This window comes from Lissotriton helveticus, chromosome 6 (genome assembly GCF_964261635.1).
Source record: "Lissotriton helveticus chromosome 6, aLisHel1.1, whole genome shotgun sequence".
Lineage (NCBI taxonomy): Eukaryota > Metazoa > Chordata > Amphibia > Caudata > Salamandridae > Lissotriton > Lissotriton helveticus.
In genome coordinates this window covers 1,794,287,942-1,794,315,103 of record NC_136067.1, presented here as the reverse complement: position 1 = coordinate 1,794,315,103, position 27,162 = coordinate 1,794,287,942, and the positions used below count along the sequence as shown (strand labels likewise).

The 27,162-nt window shown below is 45.9% G+C and overlaps 1 protein-coding gene across 1 annotated transcript; it reads right to left on the bottom strand.

Moving 5' to 3' along the window:
- Positions 1–1,146: 1,146 nt before the first annotated feature.
- On the bottom strand, positions 1,147–5,462 carry ZFP36L2 (ZFP36 like 2 zinc finger CCCH-type). The gene is made up of 2 exons (XM_078649689.1): positions 5,189–5,462; positions 1,147–4,277 (listed from the first exon to the last, which is right to left on the bottom strand). Exons 1-2 carry the CDS (start codon positions 5,237–5,239, stop codon positions 3,042–3,044), a joined length of 1,287 nt encoding a protein of 428 aa, XP_078505815.1. The 5' UTR covers positions 5,240–5,462; the 3' UTR covers positions 1,147–3,041.
- Positions 5,463–27,162: the final 21,700 nt, after the last annotated feature.

Genomic DNA, 27,162 nt, shown 5'->3' with positions numbered 1-27,162 from the left:
AGCCGTCCCCTTACATCAGCCAGGGCCAAAGTGGTTCACTTACATAGATTAGTTCTTTTCTGGTACTTAAAACAAAGCTAATGCAGAGCAATAAACTGGATAGGTGTGCTCTAGGTTAATGCATTTCCCAGTTAAAAGGTGGCTCCCTGCCAAAGTCGGGTTCTCCTGAAAGGCGACTAGCTAAAACACTTACGTAAAGTCACCAACCAGGCGCCATTTTGCTTAAGGTTAAATGTAAAATACGGAAAAAAATGCACCACAAGTCTGAGTTTCTACAACAGTTAGAGCAACTGCCACATCGAGGCAGGAATTGTTGGCACATGTTAATAGTGATGTTCAGGCCCTCAATCCTATACACACAACATAGTTGGCAAACAAAATGGTGGGTGCTTGCAGCATAGACCACGCCCACACCCCCATCTCAACGTGGCTGCCGATTACCTCTAAGAGGGCTAGTGAAAGTCAGTTTGATAAAAGGGGTGTGGTGGTGGTGGGGATGGATTGTACTAATAAGAAAGCAAGACAAAATCTTATAACGTGCACCCAAGTGCCATTAAAAATTAAGACCGCAAAACCCCTCAGACTTCAATTCATAAGCCGGGCAGTAGCCAACCAGAGTGTGGACACCGCCTATGAAATTTGACAAGCGTGGTGCATTATAGGCGCTAGGGACCAGCAATGCAGCATGTTTGTACATTTTATGAGTAGCATCTGCACCCAGCTGGCCCTGTAAGCAGGCGAAAGCAATACGAACTTACATATTAAAGACAAAAGGCACCACACATTTAGAATGACAGGGACACGAGAGCGGCAAGATACGAAAAAGAAAGGTCCCTGTCCAGTTTACATGGTCTTTTCAGCGAGGAAAGATTCGGAACACGGGCCCCACGCGTTCCTTCGCAGTCAAAGTCCTGTGCACAAGCAGGACTCAAACAATTCGAGGAAATCTAAGGCATTAAAAAACACACGCATCGCTGCTTATATCCGACACACCCATTTCCCCACTAAAACTTTGTCAGCAGAAACACTTGGAAACTTCTAGGCCATCTACTAGCGTTGGCACCCAGCCAGCTTGTGCTGCAGTCGTTTCGTTGCTGGAAAGTAACAAGAATCAATGTACATACAAGGGCTTGAAACAATAAAATGTTCTGTCCAAAAATTTTATTGGGAGAACTACAAAACATTTACAGTACAAAGTTTACAGCCTCACACTCCATTTGTAGTGAACTGACTCCCCAAAAATATATAACAAACATTGACTTATCCTTTAGTTACATTCAAAAACATGTCTGCTACAGTAGCCCAAAATGAGTACACAGTGCTCAATTCTGTGCCTACTATGTACAAACTAAAGCTAGTTCTCAGTTATCCACCGTCCAAGAAAGTAGTGGAGAACTCCAAACTTTCTACGCAAGGAAAAAGTAAATACAATTTTGGAATTTTATTTAAACAAGATATGTCGATGTACTGCATAACGGTGTCAGATCCAAAAAGTTGGCCTCATAAAAAGTGGTAAAACATGTACAAACCCGTCCCTACATTCAAATCATCAAGCATTAAGAAAAAATACTCATTTGGTTGAGGAAGATGTAAGGCAAGCATGGACCCTTGGAGAAGGCACTGTGAGAACATAATACTGGGAACTCTGCCCAAGCCACCCCCCACCCCCTCCATACCCCTTTATTGCTACATACTCTATCACAGTGTGAATTGTGATTTAGGCAACGCTGAATACTTTTTGGTTAATTTAGACAATGATTTAGATTGACTACTTTGGAATCTGATTGCAAAGTAGTTTCAGGTCTGACGTGGACGGGCTACAAACCATTACATTCTAAATAAAAAAAAAAAAATCTTAGAACATTCCTCAAACTACTTCCACAGCATCGAGACAGATTTCTGTAACAAGAAATCATGCAATCGTTCATTTACGTAAACAAAAGGAAAGAAATTAATGAAATAAATATTACATACAATCTCTTAAATTAAGATTTTACTCATTTACAATAAAATAACCAGGTGAAGTTACAAAAAAAGGCATATATTACTGTGAAAAGAACATACACTCCACATTTTTGCAGATTAATAATGGCAATCATAATTTAACATAATAAAAGAATATATATCTATTGCTTTTTCATCATACCCGATAAATACAGTATGAACAAATTACCAATGTATACTTTCCACAAGATAATAAATAAGTTAAATAGTTTTCATGTTGGTGTTGCAGCTATACCGACAGCAACTCAAAAAACAGCTTAAAAAAAAAATCAGCAGTTATTCTCCAAAAAAATTAGAAACTAGTCTCACTTGAGTGCTTCTAAGTATATCAAAGGGGAAAATTGTTCTAAACCAAACACCCACCTAGTGGTGGTCTTGGGGAAAACAAAAAGATCATAATGTTGGGGGGAGGGGCAAAAGAACTTTGGAATGGAAGTCTCAGCATGGCATTCATAAAAAAAAAATAAGGAATTGACTTATCAAGGCATATTCTTGGCAGGATGTTGCATTTTTTGCTTTTAAAAAAATCTTAGGATTTTAGATTACTAGGTCGTATAAAGGAACACTTTTCTTAGAAATCTCGCAAAAAAAATTGTTTTGGAGAATGTAGAACTGCAATTGTGTGCACAAAATGCTTCACTGTTTTACTAAGAGATGGAATGCTGCTTGTGCACGTGTGCACAGGACATCATGCGGTTGGCACAGACAAGTGCATATGTCCAAGACATGTTTTAAGGGTCATTCGTGTCTAGCCTGTTGCTGGTACAAACATGTCTAACATTACTGTACATACATGTGTCTAACATGCGACTGTACAAGTGTCCATTCACCCCCACCCTCATCCCACAGTCCTAAAAAAATAGGTTTGTTCTCTTGACAGGGGCAGTGTCTTTGCCTCTTGCAGATAGTTTTGTTCAGTTTCCGGGCGCCCTTACAGTTTTTTGACCAGAGGGTCTGTGCCAAGTGATGCCATGGGTACAGTCTGTGGCTCCCTGGTCCTGCTCTCCACCCACACGCCCTGGGGGGGGGCAGTCGCCTCAATCGTCAGAGACGGAGATACGGCTGAAGATGGGCAGGCGGCGACCCGAGTCCAGCCCGGGGGACTCGGACCCGCTGAGGGAGCCGGAGCTGCTGAGGGAGCCACTCAGGTAGCTCTCCCGGTCTGACAGGGAGTCAGGGGGGCTGGGGGGCGCGTCGAAGACCGGGGACTCCGAGAGGCGCCGGAGCAGCGGCTGGAAGAAGGATGCAGCGGGTGGCTGGGGGTCCCGGGGCGGGGGGCTGCCCCCGGGGCGCTGCTGCTGCTGGTGGTGATGCTGCTGGCAGTACTGCTGGTTGTGCATGTTCTGCGTCTGGATGGCCAGCGGGGACAGCAGGTTGCCCAGCTCGTGGCCGGCCGAGAAGGCGAAGGCATTGTTGGCGGCCGAGAGCAGCTGCAGCTCCTCGGCGTAGAGCTGCGAGAGCAGGGGGGGCGGCGTGCGGGGCTCGGGCGCCTCGGGGCCCCCGGTCTGCGCCGCGCTGGGGAAGCCGGAGAAGCTGAGGCTGTGCTGCAGGCGCGGCCGCTCGCCGGGCCCCCGGGGGCCCCCACTACTATTGAAGTTGAAGTCCCCGCGGGAGGGGGAGGAGGGCGCGGCCTGGCGCCGCTCCTCGGCGTTGTGGATGAAGTGGCAGCGGGGCCCGTAGGGGCAGAAGCCCACCGTGTGGAAGGTGCGGCACAGCTCCGTCTTGTACTTGGGGTGGCGCGTCAGGCTGCGCAGCTCGTGGTAGCCGTGGGCGAACTGGCACTTGTCGCCGTACTTGCAGGCGCCGCTCTCCTCGTAGGGCCGGCACAGCTCCGTCTTGTAGCGGGTCGAGTTAATCTGCGCCCCACCGGTTTGCGACGAGCCAGCCGCCGCCGCCTTCAGCTGCTGCTGGAGCTGAGCCATGAGCTGCGCGCTGCGGTCGCTGGTCTCGCTGAAGGAGCGGTCCCTGAAGCGGTTCTCGCGGTTCATGAGCGCCGTGCTGCTGTTGGAGGGGAGCCCCGTCGGCGGCGGGGACACCGGGCCGCTCTCTTTCAGGCTCCCGAAGGCCGAGTTCGAGGCGGTCCCGGGGGGCGGCATGAGCAGCTTGGCAGAGTTGTGCTGGTTGTGCAGCGCCTGCAGGTTGCTGGTGGAGTGGCGGCGGAGGAAGGCCGGCCCCAGGCCCCCCGAGCCCCCGCCTGGGGACAGAGGGCTGCCCACGGCCTTCTTGTCCAGCATGCTGTTCAGGTTTAGCGTGTTCAGGGACTTTTCCGTTTGCTGTTGGAACAAGAGGGAAACATGTGTAAGTAAAGCAAAATCTTTTTTAAGTGATACGAGAACATACAAATAAATGCAAATCGAGAAACTCTTAACCAAAAAATGTACACGCACTTCCTGCAAGATCCTGTTAGTTTAAAAGGGTGAATTTCTTCAGAAAGGTTTCGGCCCTCCAAACCAAGAAAAACATGCATTACAAGGATGGGGGCTGCTTCATCTTTTACTAGGACGGGGGGGGGGGACGACGAAACTAGGGCCATAGCGTGGAGTTCAGGAGACTGTCCCCACCCATTACAAGAGGCCACCAGATATTCACAAAGAGTCGCAAACTTCCCTAACTCTTTGCGTCTCTTAAACCTAAATCATTTGGGGCTCTTGGGAGGCCGAATTGAACAGCACCCTGTTACTTTACAGAACCAGGAGGCAGCACAACTGTTGCTAGTTTAGATTTAAAGCCCTTTTACAGAGCCTTGTAAACGGGTTTCGTAGTAGCCTTTTTAAAAGACTAACCATCCACACTAAACGTGAAAGCACGTATTAACAACTCCTTTAAACGTAGCTGAACAACAAAACGCGCTTTTTTTCCTAACCAATATATTCTGGTTTTATAAAATGCTACGTCATTTCAATTCTTATAGAAACTTTACAGTAACTCGCAGCGAAAAGAACAAACACAGTGTTAACTGTTACTTTTTTTTTTACAAGTTGGATTTCAACATTTTCAGAACAACCCGTACTTTTCGAGTTCTTTACATAACAAGCCTCCTTGATTCTTTTAAATCGTAAATGCTTATAAACAGTAAACTCCAGTATGGCCGACACGCAGCCCAGTCCATCTCACACAGTGCCGTGCACACACTGCATTCTCACTGATCTACAAGAAGCACGGGACCAGAGGCAGCCATGCCTACCTTGCACAGAAAGTCGATGTCGTAGAACGCGGACAGCAAGGCGGTAGACATCTCCAGCTCCGGGGAGGGCGATCGGGGGCTGGAGACCCGAGAGATCCCGATTTCGCTGAAGTCTCCAAAAAAGCCACGACTATGAGTTGCGGGCTCAGCGCGGAGAGCCCCCCTAAGTCCCGCTTGTGCCGGGTATATAGACGAGCGTCAGAGGCGCGAGGCACGGTCTGCTGGAACTTCTCTGCCACCCCGCGCACTCAATATAAACGCTAGAAGGGCGCGCGGGGGGAGGGACCGAATGGAGTCCTGGCCGGGGTCTCTAGGCGACGCCTCCCGTCCCTCCCATTGTGACGTTGCCTGATACAAACTCCTGATTGGTTGCGGGAGTTTTTTTTTCTCGGCGCTGACCCTCAGAGGGTAAAGTCCCAGCGGCAGCTGAGCGAGAGCAGAGTTCCACGGAGCGCGCGCGGATCAGCGTGCAGCTTCTTGCTTTTGGAGTGCGGCATCGAAGCTGCTGCTGCAGCCATTCGTTTCTGCAACGTGTCCTTATTGTTGTGTATAGGGCGTTTTCAAAACGTGCATTTCAGATCATGAGCGTGAATGGGAACACGCATGCAATTTATAGTCTTTTTTTTAATATAATTTTGTGTTTGAATGGCAACACCTGGTGTTCCTTCGCAGCAGCTTCTTCGTCTGCACCGGTAGAAGAGCCCTCGCCTCCGCATTCCTACACTGTAGTTTTTTTTTGCTTCTTTGCACACTCCATAAAGGCTGCAGTTTTAGTGTTCCAGTGAGTTAGCGGTAGCAGCAGCACAAATTAAAAGTATCTTTTGAGAATTAAATTCATAATAAAAAGCAATTCGTGTTTGCGGGACGAGTAAAAAAGGCGGCAAGTTTATCAGCAGCGGCGGGGAGGAGCTGCTTGCGAATTCTTGGGGTATCCTACCCGCTCAGAGGGAACGATGACGTAAAACCGTGTCCCCTGCACGCAACACTGCTGTGCCCCCTTCCTAGCACCCCTCCCCCATCACACCGTAACACAAAAGTGCGAGGCCGTAGGCCCCACCCATGAGAGCAGGACACGGAAGGCGGAGGGAGTGTACCAGACTCTGCTGTATCTCGAGGGAGGAGAGGTCATAGGCCACGGAGTTTGGCTCGTTCGTCACGTCACAAGACCTTGAACGTCTGCCAGATACGGCGAGCGAGCAGAGCCGGGGAGGCCGGGCCCGCCCGCCCGCCCGCAGCAGCCGGGTGTGTTGAGGCGGACCTCGCAGTGAGGCTGCACGCGGCACGGGCTTTCCCAGGGATCGCTTCCCGCCGGACTCCCCCTGCACCAACACCCGCTGCATCCGCAACTGAATGCAAGAGTTGCATGGAAACGGGCATCGGTAACTAACCGGCCCCAAGGCCTGGAAACAGCCAGGCACCGACCCCGCGTGCACAGCCTCCCTGGCTGCACCCGGAAGTGAAGGTCTGAAAATAAGTCACTTACCGTCTTGCCATAGGAAGATCTGAGCAGCGTTTGAGGTTTTAGCTCACTTTACATTATATTGTGTCTAGTATTTATATGATAAAACATGAAAACCGCGAGTCTCGAAGTGCGTTACTGAGGAAAACACCATGGCAGATTGAACACTAGGCCTGGCATGGACAATAGGAGGGCATTTGAAACTCAAGTTGCAATGTGGCGCATTTGACAACACCCGCTTCCTCCTCCAAACACGTTTCACCCTAATCACACCCTCATTCCTGCCTCGTGCGAACACTTCCGTGTTTCAGATCTGTTTGAAACAATCCATAGTAGTGTTCAGCAGCTAGGTTCCTTCCCCCTGTGTTGCGTTATAGCCCCGCGATCCATGCACAAGTTAAGATGCTGCATGGCCACTTGCAGCAGGCGACACTCCGGGGGGTCGGGTGAGCACCCTGGGGGCGGTAAGCGAGGTTACCCGCCACAGCCAGTGCTGACAGTACACGCGGCCAGGCCAAGAGGCACAGGCTGGTTAATGAGTGACGTGTTCTCTGCTCTCTCCCAGCGGCTGCAGCCGAGCCGCCAAGGTCAGCAACCGAGTGCCCTGTGCAAACAAGCGGCGGGAGGGAAGGACTCTGTGGTACTCCCTGCCTGCACTAACACAAATGTGCAACGGGTACTGTGCACAGTGACCATGCACTAACACATGTGCAACGGGTACTGCGCACAGACTAGGCATGCACAGTGTGACCAGATTTTGAGAAGCAAAAACCGGTCAGACATAAAAGCAGGACTAAAGCCTTTAGTTTTACTTCTATATGCGGCCTGTTGCGTTGTTTTTTTACTAGCATTGTAAACGTGTGTGTATATATATATATATGCTAGGTTTGTAAATGTGTGCGCACACACATATTTAGAAGGCAACGTTTATATAACTACTATGCAGGAACAGGCCCTGCCCCACCCGCCCACCACTCTTTCTCTGCTGGGAGCAGGCAGAGGTCCTCCTGTGCTACCTGGCAGAAACAGATACATGACTTAAAATGATTCCACATTTTAGAGGCACCTGTGAAAGGAGAGCATACCTTTCAATTCGGCTTTTCCAGGATGACCTGACCTTTGCCCCAAACACTTGGACATGCATTGAACATTAACAAAAGCGTCTGGACACCAGGACAGTCTTTTGAAAACTGGGACTGTCCACGAAAGTCCGGACGCAAGACTTAAGTGTACACGCCTGCATGCATTCTCTTAAGGACGTCTCCATACCCTGCTCCAAATGCAGCAGTTTATTGCTTGCTGTCTTGTCTTAGCTGTCATCTGTTTAAATCGTTACATTCTTGGGTGCTAGGTTCTGGGAGTACATTGTCATGTAAATGTCTCCGGGAGCTAGAGCGCTATATAAGAACCATAAAGTATCCTACAACACTCCAGATACTCACCTGTACAAGTGTGCTACAAGTGTGCACTGTGAGGCCGCCACAAGATGTATCTTACACCAGCTCCTCAATGCACTCTACGCCATCCCAACTGCGAATCCTACACCATTCCGGGCAGGCACCTTACATCAACCCAACTGTGCACCACCGACCAGCCTAAGAAAGTATCATGCACCATTTCAAACATGTACTGTTCACCAGATTAGTACTACAAACATGAACGGCAGAGGGGCCAACATTTATCCTAGATGAGATCAGACCACTCTACACCAAGCCAAGCATGCACCCTGCAACAGCTAGAACATGCGTTCTAAACCAGCCCACGCACCATCATTAGCACGCACTGTACATCAATTCAACCACCTTAAATCGCACCAGCTCAAGCACACATCCTGCAAATGCTCACACCTCCACTGTACAGTAGCCCTGTAGCAGCATGCACCAGCTTAACAGCGCACTGTACCCCTTTGTAGCTGCCAACTGGCCTCATATTAAGAGGGCCACACTTTAACCTATGTTGTTTTTAATCAGCTAAATTCAAGATGTTGAAACCTTTAGGCTCATGCTTATCACGGGGATCTGAAATCATCAAGTGCCTAGGTCAAAAGTGCAGTTGGAATAAAAGCCAAGCCTGACTGCAGAGAGCCTCGTGACATGGAGTAACTTCACAGCTATGCACCAACCAGCTTATGCCCAAACACTGCCAATATGCATCGCACACTAGCCCAAATCACATCCTTCTGAAGGCGGCCATCTCGATTAGGACAACATAGAACTCTGCACTGGAGATTTGGGATATGCTGCAATTGGTCGTTTTCAGCCAATTGAAATGTTTCGAAAAGTTTTTTAGTTGCACTATACAGGATGGTAATTATTATTGTAAATCTGTGTTTACCCTGCAGCTAACAGTATAATTCCTCCTTGTTTAAGAAACCCTCCAAAAGTCTCCCTGCAAACAAATGAGAACACCATGAGGTCCTCTTGTAAATAGATTCTGTATTTATTCCGCCAAATAATTATGAATTTGCCACACTTTATTTAAAATTGTTTATCTGATGAACAATTTGCATATTTTTAATACAACAATGTTTCTAGTTCAAATGGATCAGCAGTTAGTGAACTTTCTGCAGACATGGGTGGAGAAGGAACCCCATGCTCGATACTTCACAAAACTTATCTGGTTACCTTTCAGCTGTTGAATGCTTTCGTCAGGTTTTTGAAGAGGTAACAGTTTTGCTCAGGTTATTTTAGAGAAGTAAAGAAACAAATCTGAAGGTTTGGCTCGACCAGCACCTGCTCAGCGCCAGGATACCCTCCCGGATGATAGTGTGCTCTACATATCTGCATAACATAAATGTGACTTACACATTATAAACAATGCCACCTTTTTATGGGAATGCTTCACTTTTCACCCCTATTCTTCACAGTCACTGTTCTCCCAGCAGGAGATGTCAGAACAATCACAAGTATGTGGCATCTGTTTTTAATGTTAGGTGTCTGGGTTCCTAAAGTGGCTTCCAGGAAAACCTCTTCATAATATATATGGAATGTACAATACATCTATGATCTTTTTAGTAATGGGATCCATTTTGTTTCAATGTCTGAAAATGTGAAGATAGCCGGAATGTAATGGCACAGAATGTGCGGCCTAATATGACTTCATCGGCATTATATAATGCATACTTTACTTTTCCTTCCTGAATAATATACTTTTTGGTGTCACCACATAACTTAGTCAACACTTTATTTAGTCAAGGCTTTACTGCAGAAGCTGCAACGTGTCCAATCAGTAGATGCCCAAATGATATTATGTCTGTCTAAATGAGAGCACGCCTTCAGCTCTAGGCGCACTGCATTGGCTGCCTGTACACCAGAACACTGTGTTCAAGTCTGTGCCTAGTGCAGAAGGATCCAAATGCCGATAAACAACCACTGTTGTCATCCTACTTTACCTAGTGCCTCCCACAACACACATTAGGTCAGCAGATCAATACTGCTGAAAAGTTTGGAGACTACGCGTTCTGTTGGCGGTAGGGCCCTCTCAGTAGTAGCAGCATCTCACCGGAACACTCTTCCTCTGACTGTTTGCTCGGAAAAGGCCCTGCTTAAATTCCAGTAGGCATTAAAAACCTGGCTCTATCCCTCCTTGTGGACCAGTTGGATAATAGCATATTTGTGAATATAACTATAGCTCCAAGTTGCTTCTGCACACTATAAATCCACAAATACAAGCCACTGGCATAATTTGGTCCTCCAGTGCTGCCTATTTCTAGTGCCCCTGATTACCATTGAGTTTATTAATAATTGTAATGTTTATAAATATGTCACTCCAAATGTTGCAATCTCTAAAACAGAGAGGGACTAAGCACATGCACCTGCCTCTAAAGTAGAGACCACGTGTTTTTAATTAATATTAGTGACCATTATGCAGCACATGAGAAAAAAGAATATTGATGCTTTTAATAGTTTGTGCTATCACAGCCAGCTCTACTGTGTTCTGTTTAGTGGCTTCAGAAGGATAAGACGTTCCTTTAAGGTTTCTAACCTATGACTTGCAGTCCAACACATTTGTTCAGCAGCCGCATTAACCTACTAGGTTATTACATCAACCAAACGCAGGTCTAGGAGCATAAGCGAGAGCGGCGAAGATTAATATAGAACATGCGTAACACAAAATAAATTGGCTCTTGGAACTTTTATCAGTAGATGTTCTTATTACCTAACTCAATTAAAACTAACATTCAGTGGTCATTAAATCATAACATAAAAGATGGGATCAAATACTGGACTCTCTATTCTTTTCGTTCTCCCTCTAAGCCTGTTCGGATTCTTTTCTAATCAGGAGTCTATCTAGCTTTAAATAGCTACCTGTCACTATAGGAATGACTTCTAACATCTTTTTGCCACATCTTTTTTAATCTTCTAGTCCTCCAAGGTTCGAATTAATCCATTGAGCCATCTTGTCAACTAGTGAAAGAAATGCAGCCAAAGTATTCACATAATGCAAGAGGTGAGACATATTGCTACTTTGTTTGTGACTAATCAAAACATTAAAAGCCACTTTTTATATGTGGTTTTATTAATCAATTTTGCTCAATTTGTCAATGTCAAGAGGAAGGAACCCCATGTCATCACTGTCCAGGTTCAAACATGTGACACGCAAGTTGCACAACTCGCTAGAACAGACACAGGAACGCACAAAGCCATCTTACAAGAGTTTACTGTATCTCATCTGGACCATAAATGCCCCATCCATACACCAAACCTCTTTCTTTTTGCAGCCCTTTCTCCCTTCGCATATCTATGTTAACAGGTTTTTTTCTCTTTCCCTTGGATTCTGAACTGTCTCTAGATGTGAGGTTTTCTACTTATCATATTTTATGATCTAGCAGGAAAACTCCTAATGCACTTTACTCGGTCACTAAAGAAAGCATCTAGAGAAACTTACATATAGTATATATCATAAGCGGGGCACTCATGATGCAATCAGTGTAATTTGCACCTCCAGTAGGCACTTAAAAGCGTAATTCGCACATCTTTGACCTCAGCCTCAAGCACTGCATTCCTCTATTTTCATATGGCGTTCATTGTTAAGAATAATTGTCATTCATGCAACTTATTTGAATTTTAAAATGTTTTTAGTTTTTTATTCTGCAACTTTTGGAAGTGTCTAAAAGCGAAATTTGACGAAAAATAACAAGGACCCCCTGTTGATACAACTGAATATGTTATACAGGGAAAATAAACAATGTGAAAAATAACCATCAAGTATGATATCACCAGGGAGGTAACGACAACACAAGGCGCAACATACAAATTAAAAGTACAAAATTGTGCTTTATTATTAAGTATATGTACTCAGGATAAAACCATTGGGGTTCAAATATATAATCAATTTATACACTTGACCTATTCTAATTAAAAAACAACACTAATTGACAAACAAAATAAAAATATCAATGACACAATTAATAAATTCATAAGACAGTGGCAAACAATAACAATCTTCGACGCGCGTTTCGGCGTTTGAACAAGAACGCCTTCTTCAGGAGCCACAATTAAAATCTGAAAAACATATATAAGGAGGATTAAAATCACCATTGGGGGAGAAGCATTTGCCTCTCTACATAGTTTTAATACATAAACATATTACCATTGGGAGAGAAGTACTAGCCTCTCTACATACTTTTCATACATAAACATATAACAATATTGTGAACCGCCTTGCATATCAGTGAAGTTCCCTGCTTAGTAGCCAAACTGTAGCGCTACATAAGTTACAACAATTATATTATAATATTTGAGCAGTAGTGTAGTTGCATCCTACCCAGGTCCTACAAGATACTCAGACCTGGACTCATTACTGTTACCTTCTCAACATTTACCAAAATTCCGGAGAATCTTATTTCAGACCGAGTTATATCGTGACACTATTTTTTTATAAATATAAAAAACAGCAAACTGGTAATTATAGAAAGGACAGTCTAATTTATCATTCCTTTTGGTATCTATTCCTTGAGATTATACTGACTCAAAGTACCGCTGCATATTGTTGATGCCTCCCATTATTTGGTTCATATGAACTGGTAGCTATATTTTAGATTAATCGGGAATATTTTCTTGTATTACACTTGATTCTAGCTACATTGTCCTTACCAGGAGATCGCGAGTTTTGACTTGTTTCCAAGTGATGGCTGGAACATAGGGGGACACTCTGTTTCTAAACGGGAGGGCAGTTGATGGACCCCAGTCCGTATCGATATATCCTACCAATCCAGCTAAAGTACTAAACAACAACAAAGTGGATAAATATTTTCTGTCTCTCGTATTAAATAGGATTTATTTTTACACATGTTATACAGGTCTTACCTAGTATTAGTTAGCAAAATGTATTGCGGTCGCCCTGAATGGAGGCATCCAATCTTTAAAAGTGCTGAGAATCACAAAAGATAAAAGAGGAAAACCGAACTCATTACCTCACCACAGATGGACATAAAGCAACAACTACTGTGTCATTGTATGATGGGTACAGAATCTTACCTACAGAGTGTAACCCAAGGGGGTTGCTATTTTCAAAGCAGACGGCTCTTCATCGGTATAGCGCTCGTTACTTTGGGTAATTTCTTTTTTTAAAATAATAAAAACTGTGGGTATAAGATAGCAGCAAACCCACCGTCAGTATTCTCATTATAAATTTAAGATTCCACAACAGTGTCAACAAATTGCACGACACCATTTTCAAAACTGATAACTGCCCGACACCATTTTCAAAACTGATAACTGCCCGTGAATACACCCTTCATGTCCCCCAGCTGCAGGGACGCTATCAGTGGGCGTGGAGTCTGCGGGAATCAATACTACCGCAGCAACCTAGGGCTTCTCTATTTTAAGGTTGGAGAGCGCTCTTTACTCTACTATTCGCATCAACCGACCGAAAAAATAAAATCACGGGTATGGGAAATTTGCACATTGCCGAGCCTAGACTAATGCACTTTATTGCTATTTCCACACAATGTTCCCTGCTAAGAATATCTGTCATTCCTGCAATTTAACTGAAATTCGAAATAGTTTCATCCTTTCTTAGTGATAACATCCACTTTAAGCCTCAAGAGATAGACGTTTTGTCATCTCATCTTTTCTATTTCTAACTTGGCAGTATTATTAATATCTATGTATCTGTGATAATTTTAACATGTGTATTTGTATTTGCTTATATGGTCGTGCACTGCATACCGAATAAAGCATTTTGATTGATACTTATCACTCACACATGTAGTTATATGGGGTGCATTTGAAAAATAAATGTAAGTTTTTTTAGTCATAAAAAATTCATTAATTACCTGAAGTTTGGATAGAGATTCAAATGAATATGTCAGCAAGAGATTCACAAAGCCCTACACTAGCCATGTAGGCTTTACCATCATTAACAAAGCCACAGCATGCAACACCACACTAGTGCAATAGCAGATTACTAGCCACTGAATGTATTCTACTCTAGATTTGGCATGCAGATGCATCACACACTACCTATAGCATGTGTGTGGATCCTACAGCAATCCGCACATGCACCCTGTCCAAAATGTATGCATCCTAAAGCTGCTTTAAATATGCATTATTGGCATTTCATGAATGTCAGCTTTCTGTGACTGATAAGTAGCAGCATTTTCGGATTCTAAACCTCTGTATAGCATTATGACAGCATTCCTGAAATATCATTACATGACCCTCTTTCGCATGTTGATGACATCACAGGAAATCGCATAACACACATAATCAGGAAATGGCAGTGTGGCTTTTGCCCTAGGTGGCATTTAAGAAACACATGACATATACAGAGCTTTCAAGGTTTGAAACGTTCTTAGCACTGAGAACTACTTGGCATGTTTGACGATATAAAAGGAAGTGGTGTCATATAAACTTTAAAAATAAACATTTTATTAGTTTAGGATCCATACGCTTCCGTTATTACATAACCAAGCATACTGTTTTATACATAATCATTTATACAATTGATATAGCTATTGTCAGGGCTACTGGAATTATGCATCAGGGTCATCTAAATTATGCAGCAGATGTTGGATTATGTGGCAAAAGCGGCAAATCCATAATTCTATGAAAAACATCACAGCCTCACAATCCTGGTTATTTCTGACACACACTTAGCCAAAGTCCTGTTGTATATCCATAGGTTATTCATATCTCCAATTTGTTTTGCATCTCACACACTTGTGCCAGTCAATCAGTATTGTATCATGCAGTGGTGTCTATGCATCCATTATTTGACTGGAAAGACGGCAGTCTTCTAATTTCTCAATGTCCTCCTCTCACACGTATCATACAAACGTTGACACTAGGAAGTGACATCACTAAAATGATAAACCAATCAAGCTAAATAAAAAACACCAAAACATTACTAAGGTAAATAATGACTCACAAAAGTAATGAAACAGCGCTATAATGTGCCCAAAGGCTCTGTTGAAAGGCTCTGTAAAATGAGTACGGTTGTGGTGTTTCCTGAAGTCCCCACAGCTTCTTGGAGCTAGTCTGCACACCACAGAGCTCTGAATGGAAGTACATACAGGGGTAGATTTATAAACATTTTACACTGGATTAGCACAAAATGTTTTTTTCCTAATTTATTTTCCAGTTCAAAACTTGTTTTGTGCTGGAAGTACCCTGAAAGTACCGCAAAGTACTGGTTGTGTTACTTAGTGGGTTCTTGCATGCTACCACCCACGCCTTTAGACGCAAAACCCTATCTGCAACCAATAGTAGACAGGGTTTAGCGCCAAAACAAATGCCATTTCAAAGCAGGTGTTATAAGGAGAAATGTCTTTATCTTTCTTTTCTTACTTGGTATGTGTGCTGCAATGTGTAGTAAACATACAAAGTAGGAAAAGTTTTAAAGCGTGTCTAGCCATGGTATCTTGTATAGGAAGGGTACCCATTCTGTACAAAACCTTTGCTAGAAGTAGGCAAGCACCCTAGCACTATGGCGCTACAGTGTGTGCCTGGTGCACAGGATCTGAAATTTGTGCTGGGGGAGGGGGGCGGAGCCATATCAGTAGAGTTGGCGCTGTCCTGCTGCCTCCCTGTCAGCAACACAGTGTAGAGTTTTGTCTGCTGACCTGCGTTCAGTGCCCTTTTAGAAAATCTGGGCATTAGAGTTCTGGTTCCAGACCTTTCCTCAAAGTGTGCCCTTTAGCTTGCTTTGAGTGAGATATCAACCTGACCTCAAAATGTGTGAGTCTGAATGGCAGTAAGCTAGTCTCACACATACATGTGTGATGTTTCTACACTGCCGTCATCCTTAATTTCACTTACACAATTCACCAAATCATTATCAAACCTGCAAAGTACATTGGCATCTGTACCTCCAGAAGCAGCTTCGAGGTAGGTATTTCAATGCATGCAAACGCTTGTTGGTCATTCTCTTCATGCTGAGGGAGATGGCTTTGACAGCTTAGCGTGTTCAACCAACAGCTTACCCCACTGCTGTAACATGACTCAAATTTGTTGTGTTGATGAAAAAGTAGGCACCAGCGCAAATCAGTAGATTTGGCAAGTTCGATGCGGTCCTTGGCCACATAACATGGTCCGACTGGCCTATAGTTCAATGCAGGCAGTGCCCGTTGGGCTGCTCTGACAAGCCAGTGTATGGGCTGGGTTTTTTTGCTGTTTCATGGTCTGTGTGGCCGTTTTTTTTTTTGTTGACTTCCCTGATATTACCAGAGTATTGCCTACAACCGGCTCAAATCTCTACAGTCTCCCAATCTTTGCAAAACACCTATACAGCATGTCTTTACAAGTAAACAGCTGCCCTAATTTGCAATCATTGGCTACTTTCTAGCTATCTAATTTGCTAACTGGGGCACTTTTATTCTTGTGCCTGAGTCTCCTTTGTGTCCCAGTCCGACCCTGGCCAAATATGTACCATACATCACAAAAAGCACATGTACCAGAGAGTCTAAGGCATGTACACCATACCAGAGATTTAATTCTTTATTTATGCGTTTTCATACAGTGCAAACTTTACCCGAAGGTGTCAGAGCGCTTTGCAATAGAACCAGTTACATTACATAAGGACTACAGTGTACTTGAGTTGCATAAAAGATTCGACACAGATCAATTCTAAACTCACAGAAGAATGGTGGTAAGTACATATGTCTACTACAGATACTAGTGTTAGAGTCACATATATACAGGTTGCAAATTCATTCAAGATTTCATTTTAAGAAAAGTTAAAGCGATCATGGTTGGACTAATATATATTACATATTTACAGAGCACTGACCTCAGATGCAACCCCTCCTTCCCTTGCTTCAAAAAGGACCTGAAACTACAGCTCCTCAACCAATACTTCTCTGACCCAGTCAACCAACCTAGACGGCTGAAATGCCAGAAACCGGTCCTCGGAAGCTTGTTTCCGGTCCAGGGAAGGCATGGCTTGGCAGTTCGGGCTGGACTGTTCCCATGAGGCACAGGGTCAGACTGATTTGCATATGGCCATGTCTGAACTGGGGTGGCAGAGTGGGCTAAAGAACGGTGATGGATTAAACCCAGATCTGTTGACTGCGTGTGAGTGTTTGATTGGTTCAGATGCTCCGTCCATCACCACCCCCTTTTGTACCAGTCAACCAACCTAGGCATCAATAGACTAAAGGTCTCCCCTCTCTCTCTGACTTTCAAGGATGGGGGTTATCTGACTGTTTTAACCACCTGTGTTTTTCACTCTGTAGAACCGTAAGTACCCACCTACTGGGTCCTGGCGACGGGGAACCGCCCAAGCTACCATACCCTCCTTATGTAGCAAAAAGGAGACACAGGAGCCTTCATCTGCAGGAGGAACAGGAATTATTAGTATAGCCCGGGCTATGGAACAGAGTCCCAAGCTCATCGATGACAAGACTGAGGAGGCTGCTGCTTCACTCCGCAGTGTACAAGCCTTATATACATTGGCCCCCCACCCTCTGCATACGTCCTGGAAGTCACAAGCCCCTGCTTGGGTAAGGCTTGGCGCCTCGTAGTCTTGGACATGGTTTCGCAACTTCCTTGTTCGGACAGGGCGAAGTTGCAACAGATGGCGTGACTGAATATTGCAAAACAGGATGGATGCTTGCAAGAATTCAGTCCAGGGACGGTGGCAAGGCCACTTTTTGTTCTCTTTTTGGAAATCGGCTTAACCGCAAGGATCAGGGAGGGCTGGATGTACATGACAGTCAGAACTTTAGCAGACATAAGCAGAAACGACCAGGAGGGTCGGGTAGGGGTGATTTGACACGAAATGGCAACATAAAATGGAGTCCTGACACAAAATGGATGCCGACATACAGAACACTTTTCCTCAACTCCTTCAATGTATACTTAAGTGTGATGTCTTTGCTTATATATTTTATGCATCCTCATGTCCTGCGATGTAGTGCAAGTTTTTATTTTCCTTTGTGTATGTAAAGCGCTCTGAGACCCCCGGGTCTAGCTAGCGCTATATAAAACTTTATAAATAAATACATAAAGAACTTCTCGCCATTGCTGGGGTTTTTGTGGTGCTCATTTAGTTAGGTCTTCAGGGTGCTGTTGCACTCAGGCCGTGATCTTGGGTCTGGAGGGATCCCAAGCTGGTGATGGCTGTAGGAATAGAAGGGTGGTGGTGGGCGAAGGCGACATGCTGCAGCCTAGAGCTGTTCTTGAGCTCGTTCTGGGCGCCAACTATAGGAAGGGGATGGGAGCCTGGCGCTGTAGAGCAAGAAGGCTCCATTGCCAGTGTAGGGGAGTTTATAAATGGAGGAAAGGTAGTCATTGGTTTGGTGCTGTGGGAGAGAGACTGGAGTAATGGGAGCCGGCCAGTCTACGATGCATCCCGAAGTGACCGCCTGAGCGGGGTCATCTTCCACAAAGAAACTCACCGCTGCGGGTGTAATCAGGGCGGCCCCTGAGACCAAAGGAGGCCGCCAACTTGGTCCTGGTGCTAGAGACATGCAAATAAGACTGCATGCCATGATGTCCCAAGCATGTATGTCTGCCCTGCTACTTGCTGTGGAAACAACCCTTAAAAACCGAGCCTTCCTTCATGTGTTGCCTAAATCGTTTGACGCAATCACCGAGAAGTGTCTATGGGGATAGCTCGCCCTTTACATGCTGAGGTCATGCAAACCACTTCCACTCTGCGGGGCAGATTTACAAGCCCTGTGGGCCACTTTTGCGCTGCCATTGCATCACTTCCGTGATGCAGCGGCGGCATAAAGCTAGCGCCATGCTGCAACGGATTAACAACGTGGCGCATCTAGGGAGATGCGTCATGTTGTAAAGCCCTGCGCCACATGAAACCTGCGTCAGGTTTCATGTGGGCGTTCCGGCGCAGGGTGGGTGGGCGTTCCGGCGCAGGAACGCCTCAGAAAAGTGCCTGAGTGAAATCTACAAGATTTCACTCATCACTTTTCCGACGCCACTGCGTCAAAACCTTAAGCCTGCTTGAAGCAGTCGTATGGCTTGACGCACCATGTTGCAGAGTGGCTGGGTTGGAACAGTGCTGGAGTTGCATCGCGCTCGCGACCCGACTCCAGCACTGCGCCAACCTTACGCCGGCAGATGCAGCACGCATCTGCATTTCCTTGCGCCATGGCACGCCGCATTGTAAATGTGGTGCATTCATGGTGGCGCAAAGATTGTAATGCGTGTCGCAAGTGTCCTGGCGCATTCCTGCTGATTTGCAGGGATGCACCAGGAATTATAAATCTGCCCCAGCGTATTTGTTTGGCTCCCTCTGTTATGCCTAGCCTGTATGACTAAGTCTGTCCATTTGTTTACTGCGCGCGCTTGCTTGCCTTTTCTTACGTTTGGATGGAGCATGGCCCCTTCAAAGATTCACCTGTACCCGAACTGAAAGACTTTCTGAGTGGTTAGTTACCAACTGCATAACGTAACCTATTACGTAAGTTCGATTTTAAATAGGTGAATTGTGAAATACAAGATTTCACCGTTTCAAACTTAAAACAAGTCCCTGCTAACAAAGGTGTTGCTTACAAAGCGAACGAAAACGACACTTATACGCACGCGGAAGATTTAATTCGACTGAGCTCAAACGAGTTGTCTCGGATCATACTTCTTGCTGCGTTCATTTTATTTTTACTTTGTTAAAAACCACTGTGTTCAATAAAGCATTTTTCGATGTCGGGGCCCAGTTTCTGCAGGCGACACCGCCCCCTAGCGTCCGAATCCGATATCTAACCAGCCTATCAATATTTCGAAAAGCCGGAACAAAGTTTCTTCATGTAAACTGCGCCGACATTCAATGGACGATTTGAAGGGAACCGAAGTCTCCTCGTCTCTGTGAGCAGATATATGAGTCATACCACTTACGGTTGGGTGTACAGCATCACCCTGTGGGGTCCCTGCTGTACGCCCCCCGCACACTTATCCTCGCAGTACACGCCGCAGCCCAATAATTAACCTAGTGGCTGCTCAGATTTTAAAGTGGATTTGCAGGATTAAGAGCCACGCTGGGAGCCCTTCTAAATTATACCCGCAGCTCACTCACAGCAGGAGTTTAGAAAAGAACAAATGCATCTCTCCAACCCTGCGCCTTACAAGTAATTTGGCTGCTTTTTTTTATAATTGGTCCGAAGCCCCCTTCATCCCCGCCCCCAACCCATTAGTGCTTCATCAGGACTTGCTTTGTGGGTGTGGAGAATTTTCGTGGGTGTGGGGACTTTGCACGGGCTGGGCGACGACTCACAGTACCCAGAGAGAATACAGTTAAAAACACCCGGGCAAACCTTCCTTCGTCTGTTAAAGGTGTAAAACAACAACGGAGGAAACGCCTAACCCCTGTGTGAGGATGAGTTAGTATCATTAAGCAGGCAGAGCAGATGATAATATTTCCAAGGGAAGTTTATTAGAACATGGGAGACCACGTCCTGCCTCCACGAATTTCCAAGTGGCTCAGCTGGAGTTGGAAACCATGGAGAAGGAACACAGGCCCTAGACAAAAGTTAACTTGGCGCTAACTATGCACGAGTTTATATACAACACAAAGGTAGGACATAAACGAAATAACACTACACCCTAGCTGGCTGTGGAAAGGAAGTATGATGGCTCCAGAACAAGTTGGTATTTTTCAGTTTTTATTGGTAGTCAATAACTCCCACCACCGAGGGCTCCTAATGCGTGCAAAGGTCTCTGTCAACGGACTAAACGTCCACAGAAATAAGCACAGTCGTGGAACAGTATTTAAATTTTACAATATGTGCATGTCACGAAGCACCCACAACTTCTCGCTCCTTTCGGATGCAACAGCAACAAATAATACCATAAGCAAAAACAAAACATAACATACGTATAACTGAAAATTAGCATTTTAACTCAAAACAGTCATTTGAGCAAACAATGATGGCCAGGGGAACTTGCTATTGCACAGTCTCGTGTGTAGAGAGCCATCCGGGCTCTCTACTACATTGTTGCCAACTGCCTTGCATCCCTAAACCCCTCGGGGCGGGCTCGTCCCAAGGGTATAAATAAAGGGCTTGGAGTGAGAGAGGGAGAGAGAGAGAGAGGAGAGCAGGGAGAGGGATAGAGGAGGTGGTGCTGAGTGATGCTGTGGTGGTGCTGAGTGATGCTGTGGTGGTGCTGAGTGGGAGATTGGGAGAGGGAGAAAAAGGAGAGCAGGGAGAGGGAGAGGGTAAAGAGAGGGAGAGAGGAGAGAGAGGGGGAGAGAGGAGAGAGAGGAGGGGAGGGGAGAGAGGGAGAGAAGGAGAGGGAAGAGAGAGAAAGGGAGAGTGGGAGAGGGAAGTGAGGGAAAGGGAGAGAGGGAAAGGGAGAGAGGGTAGAGGGAGGGTAAGAAGAGAGGGGGAGGACGAGAGCGAAGGACGGAGGGGAGAGAGGAGGAGAGCATGCAGAGGGGGAGATGGGGAGAGGGAGAAAAAGGAGAGCAGGGGGAAGGTAAAGAGAGGGAGAGAGGAGAGAGAGGGGGAGAGAGGAGAGAGAGAGGAGAGAGGACAGAAGTGAGGGAAAGGGAGAGAGGTAGACAGAGAGAGTGAGAGAGTGAGGGGAGGGAGAGAGAGAGGGAGGGAGGACGAGAGGGAAGGAGTGAGAGGAGAGGGAGTGGAGTGAGAGAGGGAGAGAGACAGAGGAGAGCAGGGAGAGGGATAGAGGAGGAGAGAGTGAGAACCATGTTATCGACTCCAGCACCATGAAATACCAGGAAGGCACGTTTGGTTTAGGAGCTTGATGCATAATAAAAAAAAACAAGCAAATAAATGGAAGCACTCCTCATGGAAACGGGGAACCTTACAGGCTAGAATTTAATTGGGGTCAGGAACTGTGAATTAAGGGGATTCCGCCACGCAACATTACACTGTAGAAGTTGTGAATACAACGTAACTGGGTGTAGGCAGAGAAATTAGGTCAAACAAATGATATTCCGGAATACACTTCAGTCTTGAATCCGAAAATTTAACATGCAGGTAGTACACTGTAAATAAACATTTAGGATAATGCTAAGTTTGGCAGGCACATTTTTGCTGAGCAGCCGAGTGCTTTGCTGTGGCATGCTCAGTGTGAGGCAGTACAATTTACACAGCGACTACAACAAGCATTGGTGTGTATTAGTCAAACAAAGACGCAAGCACAGTGTGAGGGTGAGGGGGCAACGCAGGGGGGAGGATTACAAACGCCACGGGAGAGGGGTGCAATTGGAGTGCGGTGGAAGCATCAAAGGGCTGGGAATGTGTGGGGGGAAGGGGCGCAGCACGGTGAAATGGAGCAAGCTGGCCACGCGCACATGCACGCAAGCTTGCAGCCAGGGAAAACAGGGGTAGCAATTTGAAAAGCCCCTGTACAAAATGTCGAGCAAGCTCGACCTAAAAAGACCATTATGCTGCTTATATGGCGGGCTCTGGCTATCATATCCGAGCATGCTGACTCCACCCGCATTTGTATTGGAATGCATGATTCTTAACGCCCTTTAAAACCTATCGTTTAGATGTTTGTTTAAAGGGACCTTTACCAATCAAGTTTGAAATAATGCAGTACGCGTGGTACTTTCAAACTGAGAAATCATATGGCCAGGCCTTTTGTACAATATGGTTTAATGCATATACAGTCGAAAAAGTATTGTAGACACTGTATTCAAGTTAAAATTACCTTTGTTTAAATGCACGCGCGGCACTGCATCCCCAGATGTTGATCGGAAATGATTTTTCGGCATGGCGTATGTTCAGCCCTCAGTTTCCTGCACAAGAGTAGCGGAAGAAAGGAATGCTGCACTGACCTTTCCATGATAGCTAGCACTGCAGTGTGTTTAAGACATTAACAGGGTGTTCATGTAACATATGATGCTCTGCTAAATTTTACATCGCGGCTGGCATTGCATCGTAAGTGTGACGTTAACGTGACATGTAATACTGGTGAGCAATAGAAGGAGCTGGTAAATGAATTATCAGTAATATGCTCCTGCTCCTAGATTCACCTAATGGCAACAATACTGGATGCGTGAAGTCGTGGTGCGGTAATGAAATAACCATTCCCGACACTGATACAGCCTATGTGTAGCTGTAATATATAGTTATCACGGAGGTGATGGTGCAATCGGAAAATGGCTGCGAGGAAGACGGCCTCATGCTTTGTTAATATAGCGCTTTTATAGCCAACAATAGACTCATTCATTACGGAGAAGAGGGGCTGCGCGGCAAAAAAAAAAAAGTATTGGGCAGGCTGGTGGCCTGAGAAGCGTCCGTGAAGCAGGGGGCGGAGAGCCAGCCCTTTGATGTAGCTCACGGCCTGGCGGCCGTGAAAACAAGAAGCCATCAACACACGCGGTTATCGTGACTGTGCACAAATTCGGCCCAGCCAAGTAAACAGAGTCAGACAAGTCATTGGGCGACATTGCTCGTTTAGCTATAGAAAGTATTTCAAACATGCACCGTCTGCCTGTGTTAATGTTGCAGCCAATCAAACCCTAAACTCGGCCTGAAGGTGGCTTTCATAAACGCACAAACTTAAAATTTCGCTCACAGACACTGCTTGGAGCTGAATTCAACTGGCTCGGTGAAAGTCATTCTTTGAAGCTGAAACTCTTACCTCCGAAGTTAGCTTGAAAGTTGCAGTTAGCCATAATCAATTACAAAATGTAATCAAAATTGAAGAACGTGGGTGAAAGTACGGCCGGCCGGCCGCTCGATGTTGTTTGGGAGGAGGGAGGGGTGAAAGTGAAAGTACGGCCGGCCGGCCGTGGCAGTGAATAATTAGGGGAGGAGAGGCAGAGCGCACGCTGGGGGAAGCTTGTGGGAGGGAGGCTGGTAGCTTTGATGTGCACGCGCTTTATGTCAATGCGCTTGCGCATTGAGCTTGCTTTTCACGGGCAATGGATGAAATCGCCAGTTTGGTTAACCTCTGGATAAGCCCCTATATTCTCGCAAGCGCATTGACAGGCGAGACCTAATAAAAAGGAATATTTGATTGATTGGATTCATTCTACAATGGTCGTGGCTGTGCAGGTGGATTTTGAACTCAGGATGGTTCCTTTGTGTTCAGTTAGCTGCAGCGCAGTTGGGAGAGCGCAGAGCAAAATTGCACGCCTATAACGTTTTGATGAAGACAACCACATAAACAATGAGTACATCGGAGTGCATCTCATCACTCATTCATGTACAATCAACACATTCTTGAACATCCTGGCACGACGACAGAGCTACCTGTATCCCTTCCTTCACTAATCTGTTTGCCCTCTCAACCAACCCATTGGAAGATGGGGGATACAAGGCAACTTTGAGGTGTCTTATGTGCACTTCTTGTGAGACACAAAATGTGTGCCATTGTCTGTCACAAGAATGGTTCTTGTTTCTGGTTGTCGTATCATGGGGCGTTCCTCTATCCAGACCCAAGCCTCCTCTGGGAACTGGAAGAAGTGTGAGGTGCCGCGAAAAATCACCTTGAGCTTGGCTGGGAAGAGAAGCATATATTGTACCTGCATGACTCTCAGTTTGACCGTCACTCCATGTGACCTCCCTCATGGTTGCCTACAGCTCTTTGACATCTGAGTATAGTTTGCGCGTCATATCTTCCACCTCTGAGATGCGAGTTATAGCAGCGGTCACCCTTTCCGCGATATCGCGCATGTCTTGGCGCAGAAGGGAAACCTCCAATCTGATTTCTGCTATTTTGACCTCATTTGCATCTCTAGAGGCATGAATCACCTGGAGGATGGCTGAGTTGTCTGGTAGTCCCGGGGACTCTCCCTGCGCTTCCAGCAGTGACAGGAGTACTTTGTGTACTTATCCATTTTGCCCTGCTTCTGAGTTTTTGGTTCTTTGTCTCTTGCCATTACTTTAATAGCAGAATTAGATCGTTCAGTTAGTCAATTATTGTTTTCGCAGTTTTTTCTGGAGGGCCTATAGTGAGGCTTCTTGGTGCATCATCTGTGCCTTTCAGTTGTTCAGTGACGATGTCTTGCCGTGTCCACAGACTATCGGGGTGGTATGCAAGGTGATTTTGTCAACCGTTTTTTTCTTTTCCGTGATGATTGACTTTTTAGGCCTCTACATCATAATATCTACCCTCTACTCACCACTTACGCTACTACGTGGGTTGAATGCAGTCTTTTGTTCAGCATCTGCGCAGAATTTCTCTTGTTAGCATTTTATAGCCCTAGAGACAATAGGACAACCTTTCTCCTGGGCTCAACAGACAATATAGTAACTCCCTGCTCCTTGCCGGGCACCCCTCTGTTGTGGCCGTGAAGTCTCTGTTTGTCATGGGAAAGGCTACGCAGGCTGCTCCAGGTGGACAGATTATACTCCCCCGCCCTTCCTTTGCCCAATGCCCACTGGCTTCCCATTACCGGCGAACCCGTGGTCCAACGCACACTGTCCAAATATCAACTCTACACAATAGGAGACCTGTTCCCGGAGGGGCATGCCTTCTCCATAACTGAAGACCAACGATTTGTCAACTGCACCTTTAGGGACTCTTTTATTTTGACTAGACTCCGGTCCTTGCTACGCGCCGAGTTCCCCTCATTCCCGATTCCTCCCAATGACATTGCACCACTCACGTTTATCATACAGAACCGATCTGGGACACATGTGGTCTCTAAGATGTACAAATTGTGTTTGGACTTGCTTCCTTCTTCGGATTCCAAGGTACGCACTGCGTGGGACTTGGATCTGGGCTACCCAATGACGGACGAGCAATGGGCGTGGTGCTGTGGGGCTACGAGAGATGTGTCCATTAATAGCAGACACAAACTCATCCACTTCAAGTTTTTGAGACGACTGTATCACACTCCTGCCCTTTCCCATAAGATTGACCCTTGCAGACCTCATTGCTGTCCTAAATGCAGGGCTCCACAGGCTGACTTTTCCCACCTTGCTTGGACATGCCCTCTTTTGCAGGATTTCTGGGTCCAGGTGCATCAAATTTTGGGCGATATACTGGGCATTGTATTAACTCCCACCCCAGAGATTGCCCTTCTGGGCTATGCCGCGAATTGTCTCCGCCCTGTACGAAAACTAGCTGCCCTCGGATTTCTGTTAGCGAAGCGCGAAGTTGCGTTGCTTTGGTGTTCTAGAACGCGCTCCAAGTTCACGTTCTTGGCTTAGAAGCATGGCTTTCTGCAATATTAATTGCGTAGAATATTCTACACAGATCCCACCGACATCACCTCTGGTTGACGTTTGGGGCCCATATTGTTTATACATAGCTAGGATTACTGAGGAACAGCAATCTCAGTCGATGTGCTCCATTGTCCCGGAGGGTGTTGGGTAGTCTTACAAATACGGATGTGTTGGTGGTGCTCGTACTATTCCCCTTGCTTCAATCCCACTTGAGGTGTCTTCCAGGGCCATTTAATGCTTAGATGTTGCAAGTTGATCAACGCTCTATTATGTGGATACAGCTTTCAGTTTTTATGTGTTGTTCACTACTCTGGAATGCACTGTTTATGGGTACAGGTGACGCGTGATTTGTAACGTTAATTGAACATAACCAGGAATCATTCTATTATTATGCTTTTATTGTATGATATGCGCTGCTCTTATTCTTCCACGTGATTGTTCATTTGTCATGCTTATCTTGTCCCTGCATCAATGATATATTGCTGGAACTGTTTTATTTTCTTTACTCATTTTGAAAATGATAAATAAAGATAAAAAAAAAAGTCTCTGTTTGTCATGAGGTTTTTATCCACTATTCAGCAGGGGGACGCAGGACCATTTGCCCATGCCCGTTCAGTGTGTGGCTGCTTCTCTCGTGTATAAGTTGGGCCTGTGGTGTCAGAGTCTCTCATCCCAAGGGCCACTCGGTGCTCAGTTCCGTTTCTGTCCTAGGCTGGTTATCCCTGGGCCACAGACACTTTCTGGGTTGTCTCATGATTGTTTGCCAGCCGCCTTCCCGAGCGCAGTCCCTCTTACCTGCGCCCGGGATAACCTCCAGTTCTCTGGGGAAACTGGATCCTCTGTGCCCACCAATCTGGGCGTGTGTGGTTCTTCTGTGCGGTTCTTGAATCGAGGCTCGAGATCAGAGCGGTCACACTGCTGTGATCCTCATGGAGACACCATTTGCTGCCGAGCAGACCGCTGTCTCTG

Coding starts and splice junctions, on each gene's coding strand:
- ZFP36L2 (XM_078649689.1), bottom strand. CDS start 5,239: ATGTCTACCGCCTTGCTGTCCGCGTTCTACGACATCGACTTTCTGTGC. Junction 4,278..5,188: donor ACATCGACTTTCTGTGCAAG/GTAGGCATGGCT, acceptor TTGTTCCAACAG/CAAACGGAAAAGTCCCTGAA.